Below are 24,991 nucleotides of genomic sequence, written 5' to 3'. Positions count from 1 at the left end.
TTCCTGGAGAGATGTTGGTCCTGGGGTGGACAGGTTTTCAGAACAAGGTGATTTTGGGGGTGGAAGCAATTCCCAAGCAGGTGATTTTGGGGTGAGAACCAAGTGATCTCTGGGTCAAACAGCACCAAAAGGCCATGGGAGGCAGTTCTATCCTCATGATACATCCCCCAACAATGCGCTGTAGGGTCCCCATAAATGAGTGTGCTCTTGGCCAGCGATGGGTAATTTTGTGCCTGAAATGCTGAATCAAAAGTTGCATTTTTCCCTTGGCAAAGGGCTTAAATTGCCTTTTTGATCATTATTTCTGCTGTTCTGCCCCATTGAGCAAACCTGCACTTTCCACCCCAAAAATGCCTTGCAATTGCTCTGCATGGGAACGTGCTGAGCACAGCTTTTCCACTAAAACTTTGCAACTTGAGGCTCACTGGTGACCGTGCTGAATTACAGCTTTATACAGAAATTTTCATTTCTAAGGGTAAGGTGAAAAAGTGTGGGGAGAAAAAGGCAATTGTACATGCTGCAATGTAAGAGTTTAACCCCGTTTATTAGGGGCTCTGAGGTATGGGTTTTTGGATATGGGAGCATGGATAGAGAACACAAAGCTGCTGGAAAAGTGATGCCATGCTTGCAAGCACTGCCACCTCCTACACCCATTGGGCTTTTAATAACTCAGCACGAGTCCTCGTGGGCTGAAATCCCCACATGGCACCGGGGAGAAGCCCAGAAATACCTGAGCCCCATTTGGGTGGCGATTTATTGCAGTGAGAGGATGGGCCATACAATTACTTGCAAAGCCTCCAACAGACAAATGAGGAGTGCCCAGGAAGCATAACCCTCACGGTCCACACTGAGATGCAAAATGAGGATATGTGTGTGAATATAACAAAATTCATTTTTCCCCCATTTTCTTCCCTGAGCATTCCCAGGCTGGATGTTTGGGTTCCCACTGTGTTGTGTTGGAATGTCCTTTGAGTTCCCAATGGGTTTTGTTGGAGTTCCCTTTGGGTTCCCACTGGGTTGTGTTGAAGCATCCTTTGGGTTCTTGTTTCCTTTGAGTTCCCATTGGGTTGTGTTGGAATTTCCTTTGGGTTCCCCTTGAGTTTTGCTGGAGTGTCCTTTGGATTCCCACTGGGTTCCCTCTGGGTTCCCATTGGATTTTATTAGGGTTTCTTTGGGGTTCCCATTGGGTTTTTTTGGTGTGTCCTTTGGGTTCCCACTGAGTTGTGTTGCTGTTCCTTCTGTATTCCCAATGGGTTTTGTTGGAGATCCCTTTGGATACCCTTGGAAGTTTCCTTTGGGTTCCCATTGGGTTTTGCTGGAGTTCCAGTTGGGTTCTCATTGGGTTTTGTTGGAGCTCCCCATCCAAGAACCAATGTTGTTCCAGTGTCACATGTACCTCGATGGCACACTCCAGGGCTGCAATAAAGGACAGGCAATCCCCTCTTGGACACATCATGGTTTGGGTTGGGAGGGACCTTAAAGATCATCTGGTTCCAATAATACCCTGGCATCTTCTTGGCAAATCCAATGGATTTTCTCTTGGATGGCTGCCATATCCCCATGATGTCAGGGTTGGAGGGTTCTCCACAGCCCCCCAGGTATGGGGGACAGCAGGACCCCCACCCAGGGACACAGGATTTGCTGAACCTGCAGCCATCCCATGAATCCATCCTCGCTCCTGCGTTGGGTTGGAGCTGCAGCGCCGGCTTTGATCCATGCCCTTGGGCGAGGGTGGCTGCCTTACTGTTATCAGCACCCATTTTCTGCTCAATCCACCTCTTTCCTTGCTCTGTGCTCACTGATTCCCCACCTCCTTCTCCCAGCAATTGCGAATGAGAGCAGAAATCCTCCTTGCTGAGTTCCCAGCACCCGTGGCCAGGTGGGTGCTGGGTGCTGCGTCACGTCCCACCCCACAGATGGGTGCGGGTGGTGGCAGGTTGGGTTCTTTTCCCAGCCCCAGGCTGCAGGAATAGCAGCTCACAGCTGCGACGTGCCCTGCTTTCCGCGTGTTTGTTTGCACTAAATAATTTATGGATCACGTTGGTGCCGATTCGGTTGACGCCTCCAGGGTGATTGGGAAGGAAGAGGAGATGGAGGGGCGAAGATAATGGCATCGCCATGGTATTGGTGGGAGAGGGGACCCCAGCACTGTGCTCTTTGGGAATGGGGTTGGGGTGAGTTTTGCTGTATTTTTGGATGGTGTTGGTATAGACCAAGCGCTCAGCTCCCCATGATGCATCTACAGTTTGAGGGTCTGGTCTGTAATAATTGTTGGGGAATAATTAATGGTTGCAAGAGACCTCGTGATCATGGAGTGAGAAGTGCTGTAGGAGCACCAAGCATTGCAGTTCCCAACCAGGAGCATACAGGCCGATCGGGGACTCATTTGGAGCAGTTTCTACCCCAGCCAACCCACTACAGCACCAATTGCTGGCAAAAAGGATCCCAGTTTGGCTCAGCATCACCTTGAGGCCGTGGGGTCAATGGTGCTCACCTTGTTCGAACCCAGCACCACGGGGGCAAATTTTGCCTTTTAAGGCCAACGCCGCAGCCGTATCTTTGAATCTCCGAGCCTCTTTGAGCTGCAAAGAACTTAAAGCAGCATTTTATTCCCCTTTGATTTATTAGAGGGCGGCGCTGGGATGTTTTATTTCAGATGGCACCGACTGTGGCCAGGGGGGGTGAGGGGGAACTACGTTGCTTTCATTGTAGGGCACAGCACCAAGGGCTGGATGTAACCTGGGACCTCCAGGGAAGAAATTATCCTCATCTTCTATTTATTTTGTCTTGATTTCTCTCCCCTTCGGCTCAGGCTTCTCCTCCGCTCCATTCCACTGTCATTCCTCCATGGGGGCTTTTGCTCTTCCAAAATGGTTCTGCATCACAGCATCTGTCTGTCCTTCTGTCCATCTCTGGGAAGTAATGAAGGGGTCTGGTGTTTTCACAGTGCTCTTCCCCAGGGAAACGTTCCTCCTTTCACAGCTCTGCCTTATCCTGATTCATTATGAGCTGCCTTTCATTCACCCAGCACAGCTGTCCAAGGGCTGTTTGAGCCCAAACTGCAATCCCCTCAAAGGTGAGGACCATTCCCAGCACCACCAAGGAATTACTTTCATACTTTGCATTTTTTCCCCAAACTTATTTGGCGTGCACGAAGAACAGAGATCCAAAACCCTGAGCAAAACACAGTGCCCAAATCCCTCCGGCTGCTCTCAGTATGGCAGAACCCCAACCCAGCCCCAAGGATCCCCCATTTTCTCACTGGTGCCTGCTGGGCTGCGTGTGCTGGCGGGTGGCTGCAACGTGCTGTTCTGTAACTGTTTGTCCTGGGCTCCTTCCAGCAGTTCTCTATGGGGCCGGGGAGTCCCTGGTGCCGAAGAGCTTCAAACCCATGCATCCCACAGCAAAACCCTTTTGCAGCACAGAGTCTGCAGGGAGAAGCGACGCTTTGGAGGCAGCAGGATAAAAAATGCGTAATAAATATAAGGAAAAATGAGATTTCCTGGCAGCAGCATCCCAAAAGCAGATGGGATGGGGGGCGCATGTGCTCCCTGGTGGGGTGGAAGATCAGGTGTGTTCGCTGCCATGTGCTGTTTGTTGACTTAGTAGCGGTTGGACCCAATGGGAAAATATTGACTTAAACGTAGCACCTCGTAGGATAGAATGTGTCATGGGAACGCAGGCCTGGTGCAGCCTTCCCCCACCTGGTGCTGCCCAACAGGGACACATGAAGAAAGCTCTTTTGGGATGGAGGGAGGAGGAAAAGGGGATTTCCTCTTTCCCCCTTCCCCCTAAAAGTGGGATTGCAGTGGGGGGTACGTGGTGGGACCGGGGCTTGCAGCATCCTTTGTCCTCATGCCACCCCTCTGCTCCCTTCTCACCCATCTCCATAGGAACCACATTTTGGGCCATGGTTGGGAGTTTTCTCCTTTTTTTTCCTTGCTGTTGCTGCAGATCTATAATTACATGGCTGGGGCGGGGGAATCTCAGCTTTTCTCCCCCAGGAGATATTTTGGGTGCTCTGCTTTCGGGTTCTGCCTGTGCCATCAGGCACAGCCCATGGGGACACCGGCTCTGGGAGGGGACATCAGCTCACCCTGCACCCTAACAATAGGAAAGGCACCAATTTGGGGTTTGAGGGAAGCACAGTCCAGAAGAGGTGATGGATGGCTGTTGCTTATTGTCACCTCTGGATGTGGCTGTCAGAGGGGTCAGTGATGTGAGGCAGCAGCCACCCCTGTGCCAATGAGGGTTGGGTCAGGATCTGGCCCTGGAGAGAGAGGGCTGGCACTGGGCTGGCCAGATTCATGGGGATGTTTTACACATGCAGGGGTGCATAGGGAAATACACGGGGCAGGGCTGCTCCATCACTGTGCATGCATGCACATGGATGAGCTTTACACAAGGACTGCCCTGCAGTTCTGGGCAGCCTCCCTGCTCCCTGCCTGCATGGAGCTTCATGCCTGGGCTTTTCCATGTAAAATCCCACACAGCTGAAGCATTTTGTTGGCTTCTCCAGCTCTTTTCCAGGCAACCATCACCTACCCCCAAAGCTCTGGTTTGGGAAACATGGGCTCAGTCCATTGGTTAACAATCTGTTGTCACAGGGAATGTAACAGCTTGGGAGATTTGCATATGCATCATTGATACCTGCTAGCCAAATTCAGAAGAGACTCTGGGGTTTCCAGGTCTTATTTCTGCAGTTATGTTAGTGTCCAGCAGACTCTTTGCACATCCTTAGTGTCTTGTGTCCTATCTGCAGGGAGACTTCCTTCCTTCCTCCCCTCCTTTCTTCTTTCCTTCCCTCCACTCACACACAAACCCATCTCCATAAATCTCCATCCACCTGTCTCTGTTGATTTCCATGCATCCATGCATCCATCCATCTCCATCCATCCATCCATCCATCCATCCATCCATCCATCCATCCATCCATCCATCCATCCATCCAACCACCCAACCATGCATCCATTCATCTCCATCTATCCCCCCACCCACCCATCCAGCATCCGTCCACCTTTCTCCATCCATCTCCATCCATCCCTCACCTTTCTCCATCCATCTATTCATCTCAATCCATCCATCCATCCATTCATCTCTAACCACTCATCTCCAACCATTCATCCATCCATCTCCACCTTCCACCTCCATCCTTCTCTATCCATCCATCCATCCATCCATCCATCCATCCATCCATCCATCCATCCATTCATCCATTTCTAACCTCACATCTCTGTCACAGAGTCATAGAATATCCCATTCCGAAAGGGACCCATGAGGATCATTGAGTCCAGCTCCTGTTCCACTGCTATCCCAGGTTTTTCTTACATCTTAACCAGTGAACCTAATTCAATAAGATGGTAGAGTTTATTTTTTATAAAAGATAATATCCTTCAAGGGTGATTCTTGGCCTTCCCATCAGTTTTCCAAGGCCCATATTAAACTGGTAGGAATTTGCTGGCTGAAAAAGGTGTAGGACTTGTAATTCACCAGCATGCATCACTTACAGTGGCACCATCTCCACTGCATTTCCAGACCTCAAAGACAGCAGGAAGCAGGACCTGCAAATTGTGCACTACTTATAAGTGTCTGCAGAGAGCAATGTGTCCCCAAGGCTGCCAGTACTGTAAGAAAGAAGAAATTTTAAAGCTTGATGCATCCTGATGCAGTCATCCTTCTCTGTCCATCTGTCCAACCATCTCCATCCTTACCCATCCATCTCCATCCATCTCCATTCATCCACCAATCCATCCATCTCCATCTTTATCCATCCACCTATCCATTCATCCATTTCCATCCACCTTTTTTCATCCTTATGCAGTCATCCTTCTCTATCTGTCCATCCATCTCCATCCTTATCCATCCATCCATCCATCCATCCATCCATCCATCCATCCATCCATCCATCCATCCATCCACCTCTGCCCTTATCCATCCATCCATCTATCCATCTCCATCCTTATCTATCCATCCATTCATCCACCTCTATCCTTATCCATCCACCTATCCATCTATCCATCTTTATCTCCATCTCCATTCATCCATCCATCTCCTTCTTTATCCATCCACTTAATTTATCCATCGATCTCTATCCACCTTTTTCCATCCACCCATCCATCCATTATCCATCTCAGTCCATCTCCATTGTTATCCATCCATCCATCCATCCATCCATCCATCCATCCATCCATCCATCCATCCATCCATCCATCCATCATCCATCCATCCATCTCCATCTTTATCCATCCTTCCATCCATCTCCATCCACCTTTTCCCCTTTTCCCATCCACCCACTCATCCATCCACCCATCCCCATCCACCCACCTCAAGCACCCACTCCCAGACCCACTGGCCCCATAGATTTGCTTTGCAGAACATACATGGTCCATCTTCCAGAACATCTGATCCTGAAGGCATCAAATCCACGTTTGCACAGCCCGAACCCACTGAACTGAGCGCTCTGTGATTTGCACTGTGGTTCTTCCAGGCCAGGATGTGTCCAGAGGGGAACACTGGCTGCTTCCACCCCCTTTCCCCACGCGGCTCTTTTTAAAGCTCTGATGTTTGGTCCCGTTGGGGCTGTTTCTCCAGGCTCTCTCGGTTTCCATGGCGAGGATGGGTGAGGAATTTCAAAGGGAAAGGCTCCAGTAAATGAACTCTCTCTATAAATAGCATGTTTGCTTTTCGGTCTTTGGGAACCGCGGGCTGGCCAATAGGAGGGAGAGTGAAAATCAGCATCTGGGTAAAAATATTCCAGCAACTCGAGCTTCTCGCAAACTCCTGTTGGTCTGCGCTGGAGGAGAGGGCCCAGAGCTGCACACCTTCAGGCTCCAGCCCCAGTCTCCCAGTCCCTGCCCACACAAGCCACTGGGACCAGTTCTTCCATGGTGGTGGCTGTGGCCATTGCTAACCCTGGACTGTGTCCCCCCTAGCTGCCTTATATTGTTAGGCATATTTAAGTATGCCTATAATCCCTATAATTTGAGGGCTGGGGGTGCCGGTGAGTGCACCAGGCTGGTGACACCACTCCATCCTCATATGTCCCCAATCCTCTGTGTATTGATGCTTGTGCCTTTTTGGGAGCCAGGAGTGTCTGTATGCCACCAGTCATCTCAGTGGTGACATCCAGACCACCAGTGGACACCACAAGGACTTTTCATCATCCCTTTTTGTGGAACTAGAGGTGATTAACGCCACCAACCACCCCAGCGGTGCCATCAAGGCCATCAATGGACCCCACAAGAACTTGGCACTGGGGCAGGGGTGTGCTGGGGGAAGGAACATCCGAGGTGCTGCACGGTGACATCACTCAATGAGTGCCTTCTGGAGGACACATGAGACCCAGTGGGAGGATGGCAGTGGTACCAGCGTGGGGACATCAGCATTGCACGAGCAGGACTGGTTAATATTTCCCTGGCAGGGCCACAGGGTTGCTATTTGTGACTGCACGTTCCCTGGCCCGCTGGTACTCTCCAAAGAAAACAAGCAGGGAGTTGTTTGCATGGGAAGATTGGCATCTCCCAGCCTGGGATATGGTTTCCTGCTTTTTTTAGCTGGGGTAGCAGGAGACTCGCTGGCTTGCCCTGATTTGGCATACTTCTCCTTTCTTTTTTTACGGGTTTTATCCTGACCCCACGGCAGAAATCCTATCACTGTTGGTAGCAGACCGCACTGCAGGAGCCGGTGCTGCACGGGGACACACAACGTTGCTTTTCCATCTCACTTCTGGTTGCCCAAAGCCCTGCTGCAATGGGATATAGATGGCTCAGAGCTTCGGTCACCAGAGACGGGGGTCACCCCTCTGCCACCCGCACCCGCCGCAGGTCAGTAGGTGCCAAAATGCCCTTTTCTCACCCCAGTGTGACAGTGATGTTGTGGGGATGGTGTGACCTCTCGCCTTGATGTGATGCGCCATGGTCGTTTCTGTGCCCCCCCCCCCCAGTTGCTCCTTGCTGCCCTGTCTGTGGCCATGCTGGGTCAGGGGACCTGCTGTGGGGCTGGGATGGCTGTGGGGTGCAGGTAGTACTGGGGATTGGTTCCATTGAGGGCTTCTCCTGGTGGTTTCCAAGAGCATGGTCAGGGCAGGGTGACCATGCACAAGGCTGGGATAGGGGCATGGCATGGTCTTCTTGGGGCTCCTGGGTGCCCATTACCTCCTGGGTGTCCCTAGGCACCCAGGTGTATCTCAGTTTGTGGATGACCATGGATGTCTTGGGTGTCAGCTCCTTGGTAACCATGTGGTCTTGGGTGGCTCTTGGGTGCCCATCAGTTCCTGGGTCCTGATGGATTCCTGGGTGCTCTTAGACTCCTGGGTGGCTCCTGGGTGCCCATCAGCTCCTGCATGCCTGAGGGACTCCTGGTATCCCTTTGCTCCTGGACTCCTCCGTATTCCTGGGTACCCATAAGTTTCTGGTGTCTGTTGACTCCTGGCTGCCTCTTGGCTCTTGGTGTCCATGAGCCCCTGGGTGGCTCTTCAGTGTTTGTCAGTTAGTTCCTGGTTTCTCATGGACTCTTTGGTGGCTCCTGGGTGTCCATCAGCTCCTGGTGTCCATCGGCTCCTTGATGGCTCTTGGCTGTCTATAATCTTGTGCATACCCATGAATTCCTTGGATGACTCCTGGATGCCCATCAGCTCCTCAGTGTCACCAGCTCCATCAGCTTCCAAGTTTCCAACAGCTCCAGGGTACATCAGATCACCTCTACTGCCACTGACTCCTGGTGCTCATTACCACCTGGGTGCGTGTGAACTCCTAGGTGTCTTTTGGTGTCTGTCAACTCTTGAGTAGTCATCAACTCTTGGGTGTCCTTTAGGTCTTGGGTGCCTGTAGTTCCTTGTTCCCCTGGGTTTGGAGTCCCTATGGAGTTCTAGATGTCCTCTGGGTCTTGGGTGCCCATCAGCATCAAGGTACATGTGGATTACTGGAGTTCCACAGACCACTGGGGATCCACAGATTCCTGGTGTCCATCATCTCATGTTGCCCATCACACCCTGGGTGCCATCAGGCCCTCTTGGGTAACCCCCTTTTGCTTGCTCCCTCCTCTCCATGCCCAATGCCCTATAAGACCAGGCACCCAACCACCTCCTGCCCACATGTGCTAGCACTAAGAGACAGGGACAGGACCTGCAGATGTCCACACACCGCTCCAGTGGGATTGCAACAGGGCAAGGATGGAAGGATGGTTGCGTGGTCCCAGGACTGGGTGAGCACCCACTGGGCACGGTTCATGGATTGGATGTAGCAGTAAGGATGGGGGCTGTGCTGCTGTGTTCTGACCTAAGCATCTGGAAAGCAGCGCTCTCAGGCTCTGACCTGCGTGACTAAAACTTGAGCAAAAAAAAAAAAAAAGAAGAAACAGAAAAAAAAAAAACCCTTCCATATTTGGTGAAAGCTGCTCTGGGGCCTGGCGGCCCACATCCCCCATGGCAAGCTTAACCTTCTGAGTGCAGTGAGTTTTGTAAGGGCTCGGCATGAGCAAGGGAAGAGTTCTGGGGGTGTGAATAGGGACAGGCATTGCAGGAGGATGGCACGGGGAGGACATTTGGATTTGAAGATAGCATATGGGTACTGCATAGAACAACACGCTGGGGTCCACTGCAGCCCTAACGGTGGTGGCGGTACTGCTAGAGGAGGAGGGAAACCCCTCCCAGAGCCCTCCTGGTGCAACCTGCGGCCCTGATTCCAATTAAAACCACGTGGGCAGAGCCCTGCTGCCCCGCTGCATGCTTGGCTGATGAGTTTTTGCCTCTCCGGGAAATGAGCCTCCCTCCTGCCCTCATCCCCATCACGTGCCTGGCGGTGATGCTCACCGGGACAGCATGGAGTGCCCAGCACCCTTCTTTGCATCCTGGAAACATTGCTTCATCATCTCCATCTTTAAAAATTTAATTAAAACAAAACAAAACAAAACAAAAAAAAACACCCAAATCTGGCTTTTTTTCTCACACTTTAAAAGCAGAATTGCAGCCAGGCCGTGTCCTCCTGGGATGAATCACCGCAGCCCAGCAGTCAAAGAAGGGAAAGATGAGCTGAGCCGTCCCATCCCCTCCTCCTCCATCCCTCCTCCTTCTCCCGGACGTTTGCTTTCTCCTTGGGAGCATCCCTGCACCAAAGCGGCGCTCCTCAGAGCCTGGGAAAAAGCACAGCTGAGGCAAAAGCAAACATCTCCATCCCGAGGGCTGCGAATAAACACCGGGGTATTATTAGTAACCGGAGCAGAGCTTGAAGCAGGACTGCTGATTTATGCTCGTATTTCCTTTAAAGAAGTTACACTCTGGAAAGGGGTTGGGATGGTTCTTACCCGTGGGAGAACAGCGAGTGGCTGGGTGGATGGATGGATGGATGGCCACCAGCATCCTGCCTTGGCACAACCCCTCTTTTTCTGCTGTTTTTTTGTCAGGAAAACACACCATGCATGAGTGGTACCCAGGGATGGAGGTGGTTTGTACCAGATATGGTGGAGATTGGTACCCAGGGATGGATGGGTCGGGGCCAGGGATGGTGGACATTGGTGTCCAGGGGTGGAAGTGGCCAGTACAGGGAGGTGGTGGTGAATGGCATCCAGGGGTATAGGTGGCCAGTGCAGTGGATGCTGCAGGTTGCCAAGAATGGAGGTGGCCAATACCAGGAGTGGTGGAGATCAGCACCCAGGGATAGATGTATCTGGACTAGGGATAGTAGAGATTGGTATTCAGGCATGGAGATGGCTGGTGCCATGGATGGTGGAGATTGGTACCCAGGGATGGAGGTGGACAGCATCATGGATAGTGGAGATTGGCAGGAATGGAGATGGCCAATACCAAGAATGGTGGAGGTTGACACCAAGGGTGGATGTATCAGGACCAGGGATGGTAGAGACTGGCAGCCAAGAATGAAGGTGGCCAGTGCCAGGAATGGTGGAGATTGCCAGGAATGGAGGTGAGCAATACCAGGAATGGTGGAGATCAGCACCCGGGGACAGATGTGTTAGGACCAGGGATGGTACAGATTGGTATTCAGGCATGGAGGTGGCCAAGACCAGGAATGGTGGAGGTTGGCATCAAGGGATGGATGGATGAGAACCAGAGATGGTAGCAATTGGCACCTGGGAAAGGAGGTGGCGGATACTGGGGATGGTGGAGATTGGTGCCCAAAGATGAAAGTGGCCAATTTCAGTGATGTTGGAGATGGGCACTGCACAAAAATGGCTGTACCCAGCTCCATCCCCAGGCCAGAGGCAGAGACACTGGGACAGCTTGCAGGCAGACAGACTTCAGGGCACTGGGGACGAGTAACGTGGGAAGGGATCCAAGAGCTGCACGCCGCCTCTGCCGGTGGGAAATTCATCCCGAGGCAAAGGGCCAGAGAAGGGCTGGGCTGGGTTGATGGGCTTGCATTGAAAGCTATACAAACTCCAATCAAACCTTCTGGTTAAAAGAGGAGGGAATGTGATTTTTCCGAGTGATTTTTTTTTCCTGCCAGAAACCAAGCAATTGAGGAAATACGGAATTGGATGTAATAGCATCATCCGAGCTATTTAGGTTTCACGTCAGCCACATCAGTGCAAACCGCCAGCCCTATAAACGGCTCATTTCATTAACCTCAAACCTTCCTCCAGAAACCCCTCCTCTGGCCCTCGAGTCATCCTGAGAAAGTGCAGGGAGAAAGGAGCGCTCGGCTGGGAAAGTAGAGAGGGGTCAGAGAGCAGCTTGGGATAGGGATGGCTGTGTCACATTCCCAGCGGTGGTTGAAGTTCCCCAAAGGTAATAAATTGTCTGTTATCCGGTGTGTAGATTTGTAGATTTGGGGTCATTTTGCCCCAGAACGGGGGTTCCTTGTGTGCAGAGGATGGAGCATCTTGCAATGTGCGAGCAAGCTTAACGCACCGGGGAGATGCCACCAGAAACCAATGGGCTGGAAATGGCTCTGCCTTCTTTCTGTGCCCTTTTCTCCTTATTTTGGGACAAATAAAACATTAAAGCTGTTAATCCAGCCCTGCACATTGGGCATCCCATACACTTCATCCTCCCCAAGGTAGGGGACTGTCCCCAAAGGCAGTGGCTCTCGTTGTGTCCCAGCTCCCTCTAGTGGGATCAGCCCTTGGGAGAGCAGAATTCCCAGTTCCTATCCCAGTTCCCACCAGTTCCTTGCACAGGGAGGAGGAGAGACCCCGAGTTGGGTACAGCTTGGCCCTGGTTTTGCTTTTCCTTCAAGAATTCCCACCTTATTTGCAGTATGTCAGGAGCTGGTGGCTGGGGACAAGCTGTAAACGAGGGAAGCAACTTGTGCGTGCGTGCCTGATTTTATGCTTTCCATTTTGGCACATGCTGAGGGGGTGGGAAGAAAACTGCATCTCTCGACGCAGGGCTTGCTCCTCCTGCAGGACGAGCTTCAGAGCAGCAAACCCTGCTCCAAAAATGATCCCAAATGCTCTGGTTTTACCTAAAGCAGGGCCCTCAAAAAAGAGCGGGGTGCAAAGGCAGTGATGGTTGCACTGGATGCTGACACCCACCCTCATGTCCCATTTCCTGCCGGCAGTGGGGCTGTGACATGCACTGATGTGTGCACAGTCTCAGCCTTATATGGGTGGGATTAAGGTCAGGTTGACACAATAAGGACCATTTCCAGCCCCTGTACAGCCCTATGCAGCTCCCTTTCTCCTAAAATCTCTTTAAAAATAAATAAATAAAAACAATTGGAGGACTTTCTTGCATATTTTGCAACACAAAGGCCCCAACGATGCCCAAGTTCACATCATCATCCATCACTGACATCCATCAAGGAACGACTGGATGTTGTATTGAGGGATATGGTTTAGTGGGAGCTATTGGTGATAGGTGAACAGTTGGACTGGATGATCTTTTAGGTCTTTTCCAACCTTGGTGATCCTGTGATTCTATAATCCATTGCTGTGGACATTGAGCGCCGTGGATGCCAGCTCTGCATTTATATTGGTGTTTTGAGGATGAATTAAAGCCTGAAGATGGATGGGGACGTGGCTGTTGCTAGCCAAGGTTGTGCTGCTCCAAAGGGATTCCTTATGTGCCATAAGGCGCTGTGGCTGCTGGGTTTGATGCTCTCAGGGCCCCATTGCTCTGAGCTGTGGACCCGTTTGAGCCCCATTGCATGACAGTGGAGCAGAGCAGCTCAGATAACTCCTGGACTCTGGGATTCTGCTCCCTGCAAGGTAGGGTTGGGGTTGCTATTGCAGGAGAGGAAAGGGGAAAACCAAAGGGGGGAAGCCAGCAGTTTTCCTGGTGGGATTTGGGGTTGAGGGAATGGAGAACCCGCGGATCGATGGCGTCGGGTGCCAGAACTACAAATAAAGCTCATCCGAGAGGAAGTCTCAAGGTGTTTACAAAGAGCCTCTCTAAAAATAACCCGCTCATATTTTAGCCCTCCCTAAAAATAGGCTGCGCTGCTCGAGTGGCCCAAACACTCCCAGGAATTTCCTGTGGGCTGCGGGCCGCGCGCAGGGGGGTCCGGGCTGGGCAGTGGCGCGTCAGCTTTCCCTCCCCTTCTGACAGCGAGAAAAGCTTTGGGTGCTGTAGGGCTCAGCCCTGCTGCCTCACTTGGCCTTTTCTCCATCCCTCCTCCCTCTTTTTAAAGCTCTCAGGGCGCTGCCGTAGGAGTTCAACGCTAACAGTAGACGCTGGAGAATCCACTCGCGGCACCGCCGTGGGAAGGGGTTGACTAAAGGACTGGGGGTGGATGGGAATGGGGACTGCTTTAGGGATATGGGAATGGCCTTCTGCACAGGGAGAGGGTTGAAACTCCTCCCTGGGTGTGGTGGGGGCCAGTGGATCTGGGGTGGAAACCAAAACAGGTCTAAAACTGCAGCCTCGGTTGATGAGAGGTTGCAACCCACCCGGGTCCAGGGTTACAGTGGAAATGAGTCTGGGATTGCAACCCTGACATGTCCAACACTGCAGCCCAAATGAGTCCAGGACTGCAGCAGAGATGGGTCTGAGATTGCACTTGCAGTGGATCCAGGATTGCAACCCCAATCAGTCCTAGACTGCAACTTCTGTTGGTCCAGGGTTGCAACCCAGATGGATCTGGGTTTGTGGTCCCATTGGGTTCAGCATTGCAACCCCAGTGGCAATGGATTCAGCATTGCATTCCCAATGGGTCTGGTATTGCACTCCCAATGTGTTCAGCATTGCAACCCCAATGGGTCTGGGATTGCAATTCCAATGTGTTAAGCATTGCAACCCCAATGGGTATGGGATTGCAATCCCAATGGATTCAGCATTGCATTCCCAATGGGTCTGGGACTGCACTCCCAATGTATAAAGCATTGCAACTCCAATGGGTTTGGGATTGCAATCCCAATGGGTTCAGCATTGCAACCCCAATGCGTATGGGATTGCAATCCCAATGTGTTAAGCATTGCAACTCCAATGGATATGGGAATGCAGTCTGATGTGTTAAGCACTCTAACTCCCAGTGACTGTGGGACTGCAACACCAATGGCTCTGGATTTCCAATTCCAATGGGTCTAGGACTACAATCCCAATGTATTCAGCACTACAATCCATATGTGTCTGGGACTGCAGTCAAAACGGGTCCAAGACTGCAACTGAAATAGATATCAGACTGCAGTTCAAATAGTTCAAAGATAGGTCAGCAGATAGGTCAGACCCAGATAGGTCCAGCATTGCAAGCACTGCAACCCCAATGGGTCTGGGATTGCAGTCCTGTGGGTCCATGATTGCAGCCCAAATAGGTCCAACTTTGCAACCCAGATGAGCTCAGGATTGCACCCCACTGTGTGTGGAATTGCAGCCAAAGTGGGTCTGAGACTGCAGCCCCACTAAACAAGGACTGCAACTTAGATGGGTCTAATATTACAACCCAAATGGGTCCAATATTGCAACCCAAATGAATCCAAGATGGCAACCCCAGTGTGTCTGGGATTACAGACCAAATGGGACTGGAACAGAAATGGATCCAAGTTTGCAACTCAAATGAATCCAAATCTGCAACACAAAGGGGTGGCAAGACAAGTGGGACTAGGATTGCAATTAAAATGGGTCCAAGATTGCAACTCATTTGGGTCCAAGATTGCAACTCAGTTGATTCCAGGACTGCAACCCTCAGGCCAGGTCTGTGTCCTCAGTAAGTGTGGGATTGCAGATAAAATGGGTCCAAGATTGTATCCCATTTGGGTGCAGCATTATAGTCTAAAGGGTTCAGGAATGCAACAGAAACACATCCAGGATTGCAAACCCAATGAATATGAGGCTTATTCAAATGAGTCCAGGTTTGCAAGCCAGGTGGTTATGGGATTGCAATGAAAAGAGCCCGAGATTGCAACCCTGTTGGGTTGGACTGTTGTCCTGAGAGGTCCAGGACTGCACAGTTGATCTGTGATTGCAAATGAAATGGATCTGAGATTGGAACCCAAATGGGTTGAGGATTTCAACTGGGACTGCAGCCCAGAGGGGTCCAAAATTGTGTCTGGGACTCCAACAGAGATGGGTCCAGGATTGCAGTCCAGATGCTTTCAAACCAAACTGGCCCTGATTGCAACCAAGTCGAGCCTGTGGTGAGTGGGATGCTGCAGAAGCAGTAAGGAGGGCCTTGCAAAGAGCCTCATTACCCCTAATGCAATTACCCCTATGCAGCCCACACCAGGTCCCTCCTCCCCAATCACAGCGATGGGGAGGGTTTCAAGCTGTCTGCATCCAGCCTGCATTACATGCACCGAGCTGCCCGTTCTCTGCCTTGCACCCCAGGGAGGGCTGCCTGTCCCTCCTCGGTGCCGAGAGGAAATTGCCTGTCTGCAACAGTAGGGTTCAGCCCTGCTGCACTGCACGCCGTTGCTGGGGAAACGGGCAAGCGGTTAATTAGATTTTCATTAACGAAGCAGGAGGGAAGGAAGCGCTGCAAGAAGATGCTGGGACAGCGAGCAGGGATGTGGGTGCTAAAGGGTGTCGCTTTTTGGGGGGGGGGTCCTGCTCCGTGCCTTAGTTTCCCCAGCTTCTATGATATGGGGAAGGTTTGCTCTGTGCCTCAGTTTCCCCTATTAGAAAACCCTCTTTTTAAAGCCAGATCCTGGAAATCCTGGCTGCGCTTTGAGAGAACGATACGTGGAACCCTAATGATGGGAATACACTGGATACACTGTGACCCCCAAAGTGCGAACACATCATCCAGCCCCATAACCACCACCACCATCCCAAAGCATCCCCATCTCCCAGGAGCTGATGGCCACAACCCCCCTCCCTGCAGCAGCACCCAGCCCTGCGCCGTACGTGCGTGGGCACGGCTCAGCCCCTCTCCCATCTCTCTCCACCCCGGTGCCCGTGGGCACCTCCCGGGGCCGGGGACACGCTCACCCCCGGACGCAAGCACGCAGACGCACGCAGCCAACGATCGCTCTGCAGGAGGGTTCTATCGGTGTTATCATTTTATACGGCTGCCTATAAATAGCTCCTTCTTTTCTATCCCCCCTCTGCGCCGCTGCGGAGGTTTTTTTTTTCTTTTTTTTTCTTGAACCAAACGGGGTTTGGGGGGGGGGGGTCCGTGGGGGAGAGGTTGAGCTTTTTTCTCCTTCCCGTTGGGCCGCGTGGGACGGACCGAGCCCGGGACCCCGCATGCTGCAGATGGTGAGGACGTTGGCGCAATTCACCATCGCGCTGGAGGACATGAGAGACATCGGGGACGGCATCGATGCTGCCTTCACCGCCGCCTCCGGGCTCGGGGGGGCTGCAGAGGAGCTGCCGGAGAAGGGTCGCGGTGGCCCCGAGGTGACGCGGAGGAAGGGGACCCCCCTCCCCGCCGTGGGAGCAGGGATTGGGTGGGGGGGGACACGGCTGGGGGTGGGTGAGGGGGGGACGGCTGCGTCACGGTGGGACACGTGTGCTGAGTGGGGTCTGGAGCGCCGTCGCTGTGGCAACCGTGCATCTTCATCCTGTGCTGCATCCACATCCCATGGCTGCAGCCTCAGCCGTGCCTCCATCCTCAGCCTCATCTGAGCCTCCATCCTCAGCCTCAGCCTCATCCCACACCTCCATCCTCATCCTCACCATCCTCATCTGTGCCTTCATCCTCATCCCACGCCCCCATCCCCATCCTCATCATCATCCTCTTGTGCCTTCATCCTCATGTGTGCCTCCATCCTCATCCCACAGCTCCATCCTCATCCTCACCATTCTCATCTTGTGCCTTCATCCTCATCCTCATCACAGTCATCTTGTACCTTCATCTCCATCTGTGCCCTAATCTTCATCCCACGCCCCCATCCCCATCCTCATCATCATCCTCTTGTGCCTTCATCCTCATTTGTGCCTTCATCCTCATCCCACACCTCCATCCCCATCCTCATCTCCATCATCATCCTCTTCTGCCTTCATCCTCATCTGTGCCTTCATCCTCATCCCACACCTCCATCCCCATCCTCATCTTCATCATCATCCTCTTGTGCCTTCATCCTCATCCCACACCTCCATCCCCATCCTCATCTCCATCATCATCCTCTTCTGCCTTCATCCTCATCTGTGCCTTCATCCTCATCCCACACCTCCATCCCCATCCTCATCTCCATCATCATCCTCTTCTGCCTTCATCCTCATCTGTGCCTTCATCCTCATCCCACGCCTCCATCCCCATCCTCATCTTCATCATCATCCTCTTGTGCCTTCATCCTCATCCCACGCCCCCATACCCATCTTCATCTTCATCATCATCCTCTTGTGCCTTCATCCTCATCTGTGCCCTCATCTTCATCCCACACCTCCATCCTCATCCTCGTCTTGTTCCTTCATCCTCATCCCATGCCCCCATCCCCATCTTCATCATCATCCTCTTGTGCCTTCATCCTCATCCCACACCTCCATCCCCATCCTCATCATCCTCATCTGTGCCTTCATCCTCATCCCACGCCCCCATCCTCATCTTCATCATCATCATCATCCTCTTGTGCCTTCATCCTCATCTATGCCTTCATCTTCATCCCACACCTCCATCCTCGTCCTCGTCTTGTTCCTTCATCCTCATCCCATGCCCCCATCCCCATCTTCATCATCATCCTCTTGTGCCTTCATCCTCATCTTGTGCCTTCATCCTCATCCCACGCCCCCATCCCCATCCTCATCTTCATCATCATCCTCTTGTGCCTTCATCCTCATCCCACGCCCCCATACCCATCTTCATCTTCATCATCATCCTCTTGTGCCTTCATCCTCATCTGTGCCCTCATCTTCATCCCACACCTCCATCCTCATCCTCGTCTTGTTCCTTCATCCTCATCCCATGCCCCCATCCCCATCTTCATCATCATCCTCTTGTGCCTTCATCCTCATCCCACACCTCCATCCCCATCCTCATCATCCTCATCTGTGCCTTCATCCTCATCCCACGCCTCCATCCTCCTCTTCACCTCCATCCTCATCTGTGCCTCCATATTCGTCCTTGCCCCCATCCTCATCCTCCATCCACTCTGAGCTTCCATCCTCATCCTGTGCCTCAATCCTCATCCCACATCTCTGTCCCTGTGCCCATATCTGGATCTCATGTCTCCTCTTCACCTGTGCTGCCATCCTCATCCTTGTCCGTGCCTCCATCTTCATCCTGTACCTCCATCTTCATCTCATACCTCCGTCCTAATCCCACACTTCCATCCTCATCCCACTTTGTGCTGAGCATCTGGGGGCTGTGGGGTTGCTGGGGCCTGAATCTGCACACAGCCCCCCCACCCACCCCAGCCACATATGCTTGTTTGCACTGTGGAGGCGTGCAGATGAGGCAGGTGGTTGCAGTGCTGGGGTTGCAGTGCCCCCTACATCCCCTGATCCATGGGGTGCTGAGCATCTCAGTGCCACGCTGATGCAGGGTGAGGGTGGGATGTGTTTGGGGGTCCTGGGGGAAGCAAGATGGGAGCAGCCCACAAAGGGTCAGGAGGAACAAGCTGTGTGTGGGATGGGGAAACTGAGGCATGGTGCAGGGGTAGGCATTGCACTGGTCCCATGTAAGGTCAGTCCTGATACTAAAAGTTGTGGTCCTGGATGTGCAAGGAGGAAAGTTGCTTTGGTGGAGAGAAAGCAGCCTCAGCGTGGAGAGCAATGGGGAAACTGAGGCACGGCTCTGTCCATGGGCAGGAATGGGAAAGGGCATTATTTGGGGGTGAGTGTTCCAGTGTTTTGGGGTGGTTGTGCCCATAAACGATGCGGGGGTGCAGAGGAAATGGGGGTGCATCCACACTGGGGTTCTGCAGTTCCAGGGACATCAGATTGGAGCATCTCCTCATGGGGGACCTTTGGGGAGATCCCTACATGAAGGACTTTGGGGTGTCTGCAGTCCCAGGGCTCTTTAGGCTCACTGTGCCCAAAGCCATTGGAGAATCTTCATCCCCAGGGTCCCTGGAGAACCTCAGCACACAAAACTTTTAGGGTGTCTCTGCATCCAGGGTACTCGGAGCATCTTGGCACCCTGAAATGTTGGTTATCTCATACCCATGGTCCTTGGATCACTTCTACTCCCAACACTTTGGGGGTGTAGAGCCTTTGGAGGACTTCTGCACTCAAACTTTTTGGGGTGTTTCTGCACCAGTGGACCTTGTAGCACCTCAGAACCCCAAATCTTTGGGGTGTCTCTGCAACCAGGGTCATCAGAGCACTTTGGCACCCAGAACTATTGGGGTGTCTCATACCTGTGATCCTTGGACCACCTCTGCACCCAAAACTTTTGGGGTGTGGGGCCTTTGGAGCATGTCTGCACTCCAATCTTTTGGGGGTATCTCTGCATCAAAACTTGTGGGGTGTCTCTGCACTCAGGGTCCTTGGAGCATCTCAGTACCTTTGGGACAGCTTTGAATCCAGAGCCTCTAGAGCACTTCAGCAACCAAAACTTTTGGGGTACCACTCACCTTATGTCCCTTGTTCCACTGTGCCCTAAGGCTGAGCTGCAGCCTGGGCTCCGCTTGAGGGCATGCCCCATTATAGGGGGGACTCTGAGCCCCAGAGCTGCCCAAACCCCAAGCTCCACAATCCCCCCCAATGCTCTGAGTGCCCTCCTTGGTGCACACAGCATCAGAGCAGGATGGGACCAGCACGGATGCCCGGGTGCTGTCAGGAATTCACAGCACGGGGCCGCGCCAAGAGGGGAGAAGGAGCCCGCCAGCACCGACCCATGTAGGGCTGTGAGAGCTCCTGACGCGGGCGTGGAGGAAACCAGGCGTCGGTGTCATGTACTTCCTAATCCTCCTGGATTCCTCCATCGGGGCGGAGAGGGAGCTGGAAGCACGCCGGGCTCCTCTGGTGCACAGCCCCTGTGCCGGCACCGGAGGGGACGTCTCAGCGTCCCTGTTGTCACCCTGATTTCATTTGGGTTTTCTCTCCACCCGTGCAGGACATGAGGAAGCACGTCATCATGACGCTGCTGGACACGGAGCAGTCCTATGTGGAGTCCCTTCGCACCTTGATGCAGGTAAGGGGGCATGGACAGGGTATGGGGGGGCATGTGATTGTGTATGGGGACATGGAGAGCTGTCGAAGAATGGCTGTCCCTTCCTTGTGGCCATCCCTTCCTTGTGGCCATCCCTTCCTTGTGGCCGTGCCTGGGATGTGGAGTCAGACCCCAGTGCTGTATCAGCATAGGAATGGGGAGGAGATGGGTGGCAGCATTGGGGACAGCAACAAATCAACCCCGTAGCTGGTCCTGATCAGCTGTCACTTAGAAGGGAGCGTATCCCAAACCTCTTTCTTGCATCTCCTGTGCCCCTGCTGGTGCACATCCCATGCTGGGGGACTTCAACACCCCCAACACCTCCCATGGCTGGTTTTTAGGGGGATTTTTAGGTCCTGTTTATTCTCCAACCTATTTCCAATCCCCCCCCCCCGAGCAGCCTTACTCACATCTCAGATGGCTGTGAAGGTGTTTTAGAAAGGGCAATGGCAATGGGTCCCCTGAATGCTAAGCCACACTGGCAAAGCTATAGGATGTCAGACCCTGCTGCTGCAGGTGGAAATCTGCATCTGTTGGGATGAGTATTTGGGCAGCTCTCATCCTGGCACCTATTTTTGGCTTTTCTGATCAGCCCCCAGCGAGGTTAATCCCACAGCAGATCCAGATGTGCGCTGCTGAAGGAGAAAAGGACCTTTTGAGGCAGCTCTCAGTGCAGATGTTGCCTTGGAGGGGCAAAAGGAGCCTGGCTCTAGGCCTGATTTTGGGGGAAGCTCTGCATGGTTCTGGGTTGGATGGTGTCTCTGCTGGCCGTGGTGTTGATGGCTGAGCTGTCACCCTTGGGACACATCCAGGGGAGCTGGTTTTCTAGGGCTCAAAGTGGCCCCAGCCAGGAGAAGGCGCACTGGTGGCTGTAGGATCATGGCTCCCACTCATGGGGACCAGCTGGAGCTGCAGCTTCCAGCCAACCCAGGTGGTACAGGGGCAGCTCTGTCATTTGCTGAGCTGGGGACCATCTCCATGCTCTTCTCCCCAATCATCAACACGGGGAAACTCGTCCTTAGTGGGAGGCACCTCCATTACCAGGTCAGGTGGAGACATCCAAAGCAGCCTGAAGTGGGACCTGTCCTACCTTTCTCAGCTCAATGGTCCTCCCAAAGGACAGCAGCACCCCATACCATGGGGATAAGGAGGATGCAAGGCTAAAGAAGGCTTGAGAAGGCCTTTCTCCTGGCCCCAAGAACCCTAAAGTCCACCCAGAAGTGATGGTTTGGGATCCTACGGTTGTGCTGCCATGATTTCCCAGTTGGGTGACACAGAGGGGACTGAGACAAACCTACTCTGCTCCCCACACTGCTGTGGGATTCACTGGGTGGGATTAGTCCCTGTAGGGTTGGGGTGCCAACACTGGCATAGCCAGTCCCTTTGATCTGTCCCCAAATGCCCAAAGCCATGTAGGCTTGACACTTCCTCCAGCATTCCAGGCCTTTTTCTGGGTTCACTGGGGGAAGCCCCTGCTGGGATGAAATGGGCTGAAAAAGTCATTTTGGAGACATGGAGGGGAAAAAAAAAGGTGGATAATCTCATGGTGCCCCAACACAACGATTCCCCATAGGGCTACATGAAGCCACTGAAACAACCTGAAAACTCACTGCTGTGCGACCCATCCTTGGTGGATGAGATCTTCGACCAAATACCTGAGCTGCTGGAGCACCACGAGCAGTTCCTGGAGCAGATCCACGACTGTGTGCAGAACTGGCACGAGAAGCAGAAAGTGGGCGACCTCCTGGTGCAGTCGGTAGGACCCGGCCCCCGTTCCCTGTTTTGGGTTTAGCCCTAAAGCTTTGCTTTATCATGCTTGTTTTCTCGGACATGGCCCCAAGTGGGGAGCAGGAAGCAGGAGGATGATGAAAGGATGGGCAAACCACGTCGGAGATGGAGAGAGACGATCTCCAGGCCCTTGGTCTGCTTAGCTTAACGGCGGGGTGGTGCAGCGGCCGACTGGCTCTGCAGCTCGGAGTTTCTGCATCGGGAGCAGAAATGTCAGGGCTGAAAAATCAAGGCGGGGAGCTGAGCCTGGGCAGATCCAGACGGACACCGTTTTAACCCTTGGGGCAGCTTTTCCAAGCTCCAGCTGTGCCCTGACCCCGTGCTGATCCCGTTTTTCCTATTCCATAGAATCACAGAGTGATAGAATGGCCTGGGTTGCAAAGGCCCACAGTGCTCATCCATCCCAACCCCCTGCTGTGTGCAGGGTCACCAACCAGCAGCCCAGGCTGCCCAGAGCCACATCCAGCCTGGCCTTGAATGCCTGCAGGGATGGGGCATCCACAGCCTCCTTGGGCAACCTGTTCCAGTGCGTCACCACCCTCTGGGTGAAAAACTTCCTCCTATTTCCCCCAGTTCTCCAAGGATGTGTTGGTGAACATCTACTCTGCCTACATTGACAACTTCCTTAACGCCAAGGATGCTGTCAGGATCGCCAAGGAGGCACGGCCGGCATTCATGAAGTTCCTGGAGGTGAGTCCTGGGTCACCATCTTACTGGGAGCCACTGGTGAAGCAGAGCGGGTTAGTGGGAGTAAATTGGTTATCTGTGCTGAAAGTGGGACTTTTCCATCTTCTTATTTTTTTTAACTGGGGAAAGCCTTATCTAAGGTCATAGAATCACAGAATGGCCTGGGTTGGAAGGGACCTCAAGGCTCATGGAGCTCCAACCCCCCACCACAGGCAGGGCCACCAACCTCCACATTGATACCAGCCCAGGCTGCCCAGGGCCCCATCCAACCTGGCCTTGAACACCTCCAGGGATGGACGGGGCATCCCATCCTGGGTGTTGTCAAAAGGAGGCACCCACACCCCAAAGCAGTGTCACTCTATGTCCTGGGATGGTGCCATAGCATGTCCCCATTGTATCCCATCATCCTTGTCCCCCACTAATATTCTGCAGCAAAGCATGCGAGAGAACAAGGAGAAACAAGCTCTGTCCGACCTGATGATCAAACCTGTCCAGAGGATCCCGCGGTACGAGCTGCTGGTGAAGGTAGGAGGAGGGGCACTGGGATGAGATCTGTGCCATCCTGGGAAGGAGTGACACTATGGTGTCCCCTTGGCAGGACCTGCTGAAACACACACCAGAAGACCACCCTGACCACCCCTTCCTCATCGACGCCCAACGCAACATCAAGCAGGTGGCCGAGAGGATCAACAAGGGGATGAAGAGTGCTGAGGAGGTGGAGAGGAACGCACGCATCGTGCAGGAGATCGAGTCCCACATTGAAGGGATGGAGGATGTATGGATGGGGGTCTTGGCATGGGATCCTGGCTGGGGGTGGGTGATGTGGACACCAGCTGCAGGGCATGGGGACAAGAGGGGACATTCAGCCACCCAAGGGAGCAGTACCCATGTCAGAGCTGAACCCAGCACCAAACACATGGAGTGGGTCTTTCCTTTCACCCAAAACTCAGTCAATTTGGGGGGCTAACCCATGTTGGGCCACTTGTTTCCTCATTCAGGTCTTGCTTTCCCCATTCTTGCCTCCATGGCTTGATGGGAGGTTTGGAAAGGGTACAGGGTGACAACTCAGAGCTGTTGGAGTCCAGGGGTAGGAACAAAGCCACTCACGAGCCTTTTTGTCCCCACAGCTCCAGGCTCCACTTCGCAGGTTCCTTCGACAGGAGATGGTGGTGGAAGTGGTAAGTGGAAGTGGTAAGAGATGGCCCTCTGTCCCTTGTCCCCATGGCACATTCACTTAGGTGCCATTGTGCACCAAGCGCGCAGTCAGTGATTGGGATGATGGGTCATGTCCAACAGGGATCATAGATGGATGGATGGATGGATGGATGGATGGATGGATGGATGGATGAATGGATGGATGGATGGATGGATGGATGGATGGATGGATGGATGGATGGTTGGATGGATGAGGGCAATATAAAATTCCCCAAGTGCACTGGGAAAGATGAGACAGGGAGAGCCTGCAGTAGCCCAGGTTCAGGGATGGACAGAGAGGCTGAAGATGGAGTCCTGGCATTCCTATGGGCTCCCCCAAGGACCACTGTGGGGGTGGCACATGGAGAAGCTGAGGCAGGGCTGGGTGCATTCGCGCTCCCTTGTGTCTCTTGCATCTCTGCAGAAGGCAGTGGGTGGGAAGAAGGACCGTTCTCTCTTCCTCTTCACGGACCTGCTGGTGTGCACCACGCTGAAGCGCAAGTCAGGCTCCCTTCGACGCAGCTCCATGAGCCTGTGAGTGCTACCAGGAGTGGGTGGCAGCCATCTTCCTTTCACATTGCATCTCTCTGGGGTTATCCCACCTCCTTGGGGCATCTCTATGGGCTTGGGATGGTTTTAGGGAGGAGGTGTGGCTCAACCAACCCCTTGTCCTGCAGGTACACAGCAGCCAGTGTGATTGACACAGCCAGCAAGTACAAGCTGCTCTGGAAGCTGCCACTGGAGGATGTGGACATCATCAAAGGTCTGTCACTGCCTGATGCCAATTCCATGTCCTCAAAGCCATTAGTCAACCCCTAGACAATAGTGATGTGTTCAAAGCATTCCATTGCTGGAGCTGACACCACCCTGGCTAAAAGCATTAGGCCTCCCCTGGG

At 53.1% G+C, this 24,991-nt stretch overlaps 1 protein-coding gene and 1 long non-coding RNA gene across 4 annotated transcripts in view; one reads left to right on the top strand and one right to left on the bottom strand.

The window, feature by feature from the left end:
- The window catches only part of ARHGEF17 (Rho guanine nucleotide exchange factor 17), a 39,761-nt gene that overhangs the window by 3,052 nt on the left and 11,718 nt on the right, over positions 1-24,991 (top strand). The window contains exons 1-9 of one of the 3 annotated variants that reach the window (XM_085536667.1): positions 7,681-7,823; positions 20,331-20,408; positions 22,000-22,182; positions 22,788-22,904; positions 23,334-23,426; positions 23,500-23,676; positions 24,029-24,079; positions 24,520-24,629; positions 24,773-24,858. In XM_085536667.1, the coding sequence (XP_085392793.1) occupies positions 7,761-7,823; positions 20,331-20,408; positions 22,000-22,182; positions 22,788-22,904; positions 23,334-23,426; positions 23,500-23,676; positions 24,029-24,079; positions 24,520-24,629; positions 24,773-24,858 (958 nt within the window). In that variant the 5' untranslated portion in view covers positions 7,681-7,760. Of the gene's footprint in view, positions 1-7,680; positions 7,824-16,226; positions 16,733-20,330; positions 20,409-21,999; positions 22,183-22,787; positions 22,905-23,333; positions 23,427-23,499; positions 23,677-24,028; positions 24,080-24,519; positions 24,630-24,772; positions 24,859-24,991 lie in introns of those variants that run through there. The other 2 variants (XM_085536666.1, XM_015852666.3) reach the window with 2 other exon arrangements.
- LOC107308645 (uncharacterized) lies at positions 5,349-6,650 on the bottom strand. The gene is made up of 2 exons (XR_001552868.3): positions 6,381-6,650; positions 5,349-5,624 (listed from the first exon to the last, which is right to left on the bottom strand). It is a non-coding gene; the product is annotated as an uncharacterized LOC107308645 (long non-coding RNA).

This window comes from Coturnix japonica, chromosome 1 (genome assembly GCF_054131305.1).
Source record: "Coturnix japonica strain WE chromosome 1, WE-NBRP24, whole genome shotgun sequence".
NCBI classification, from domain to species: Eukaryota; Metazoa; Chordata; class Aves; order Galliformes; family Phasianidae; genus Coturnix; species Coturnix japonica.
This window is presented reverse-complemented; position numbering and strand designations above follow the sequence as displayed.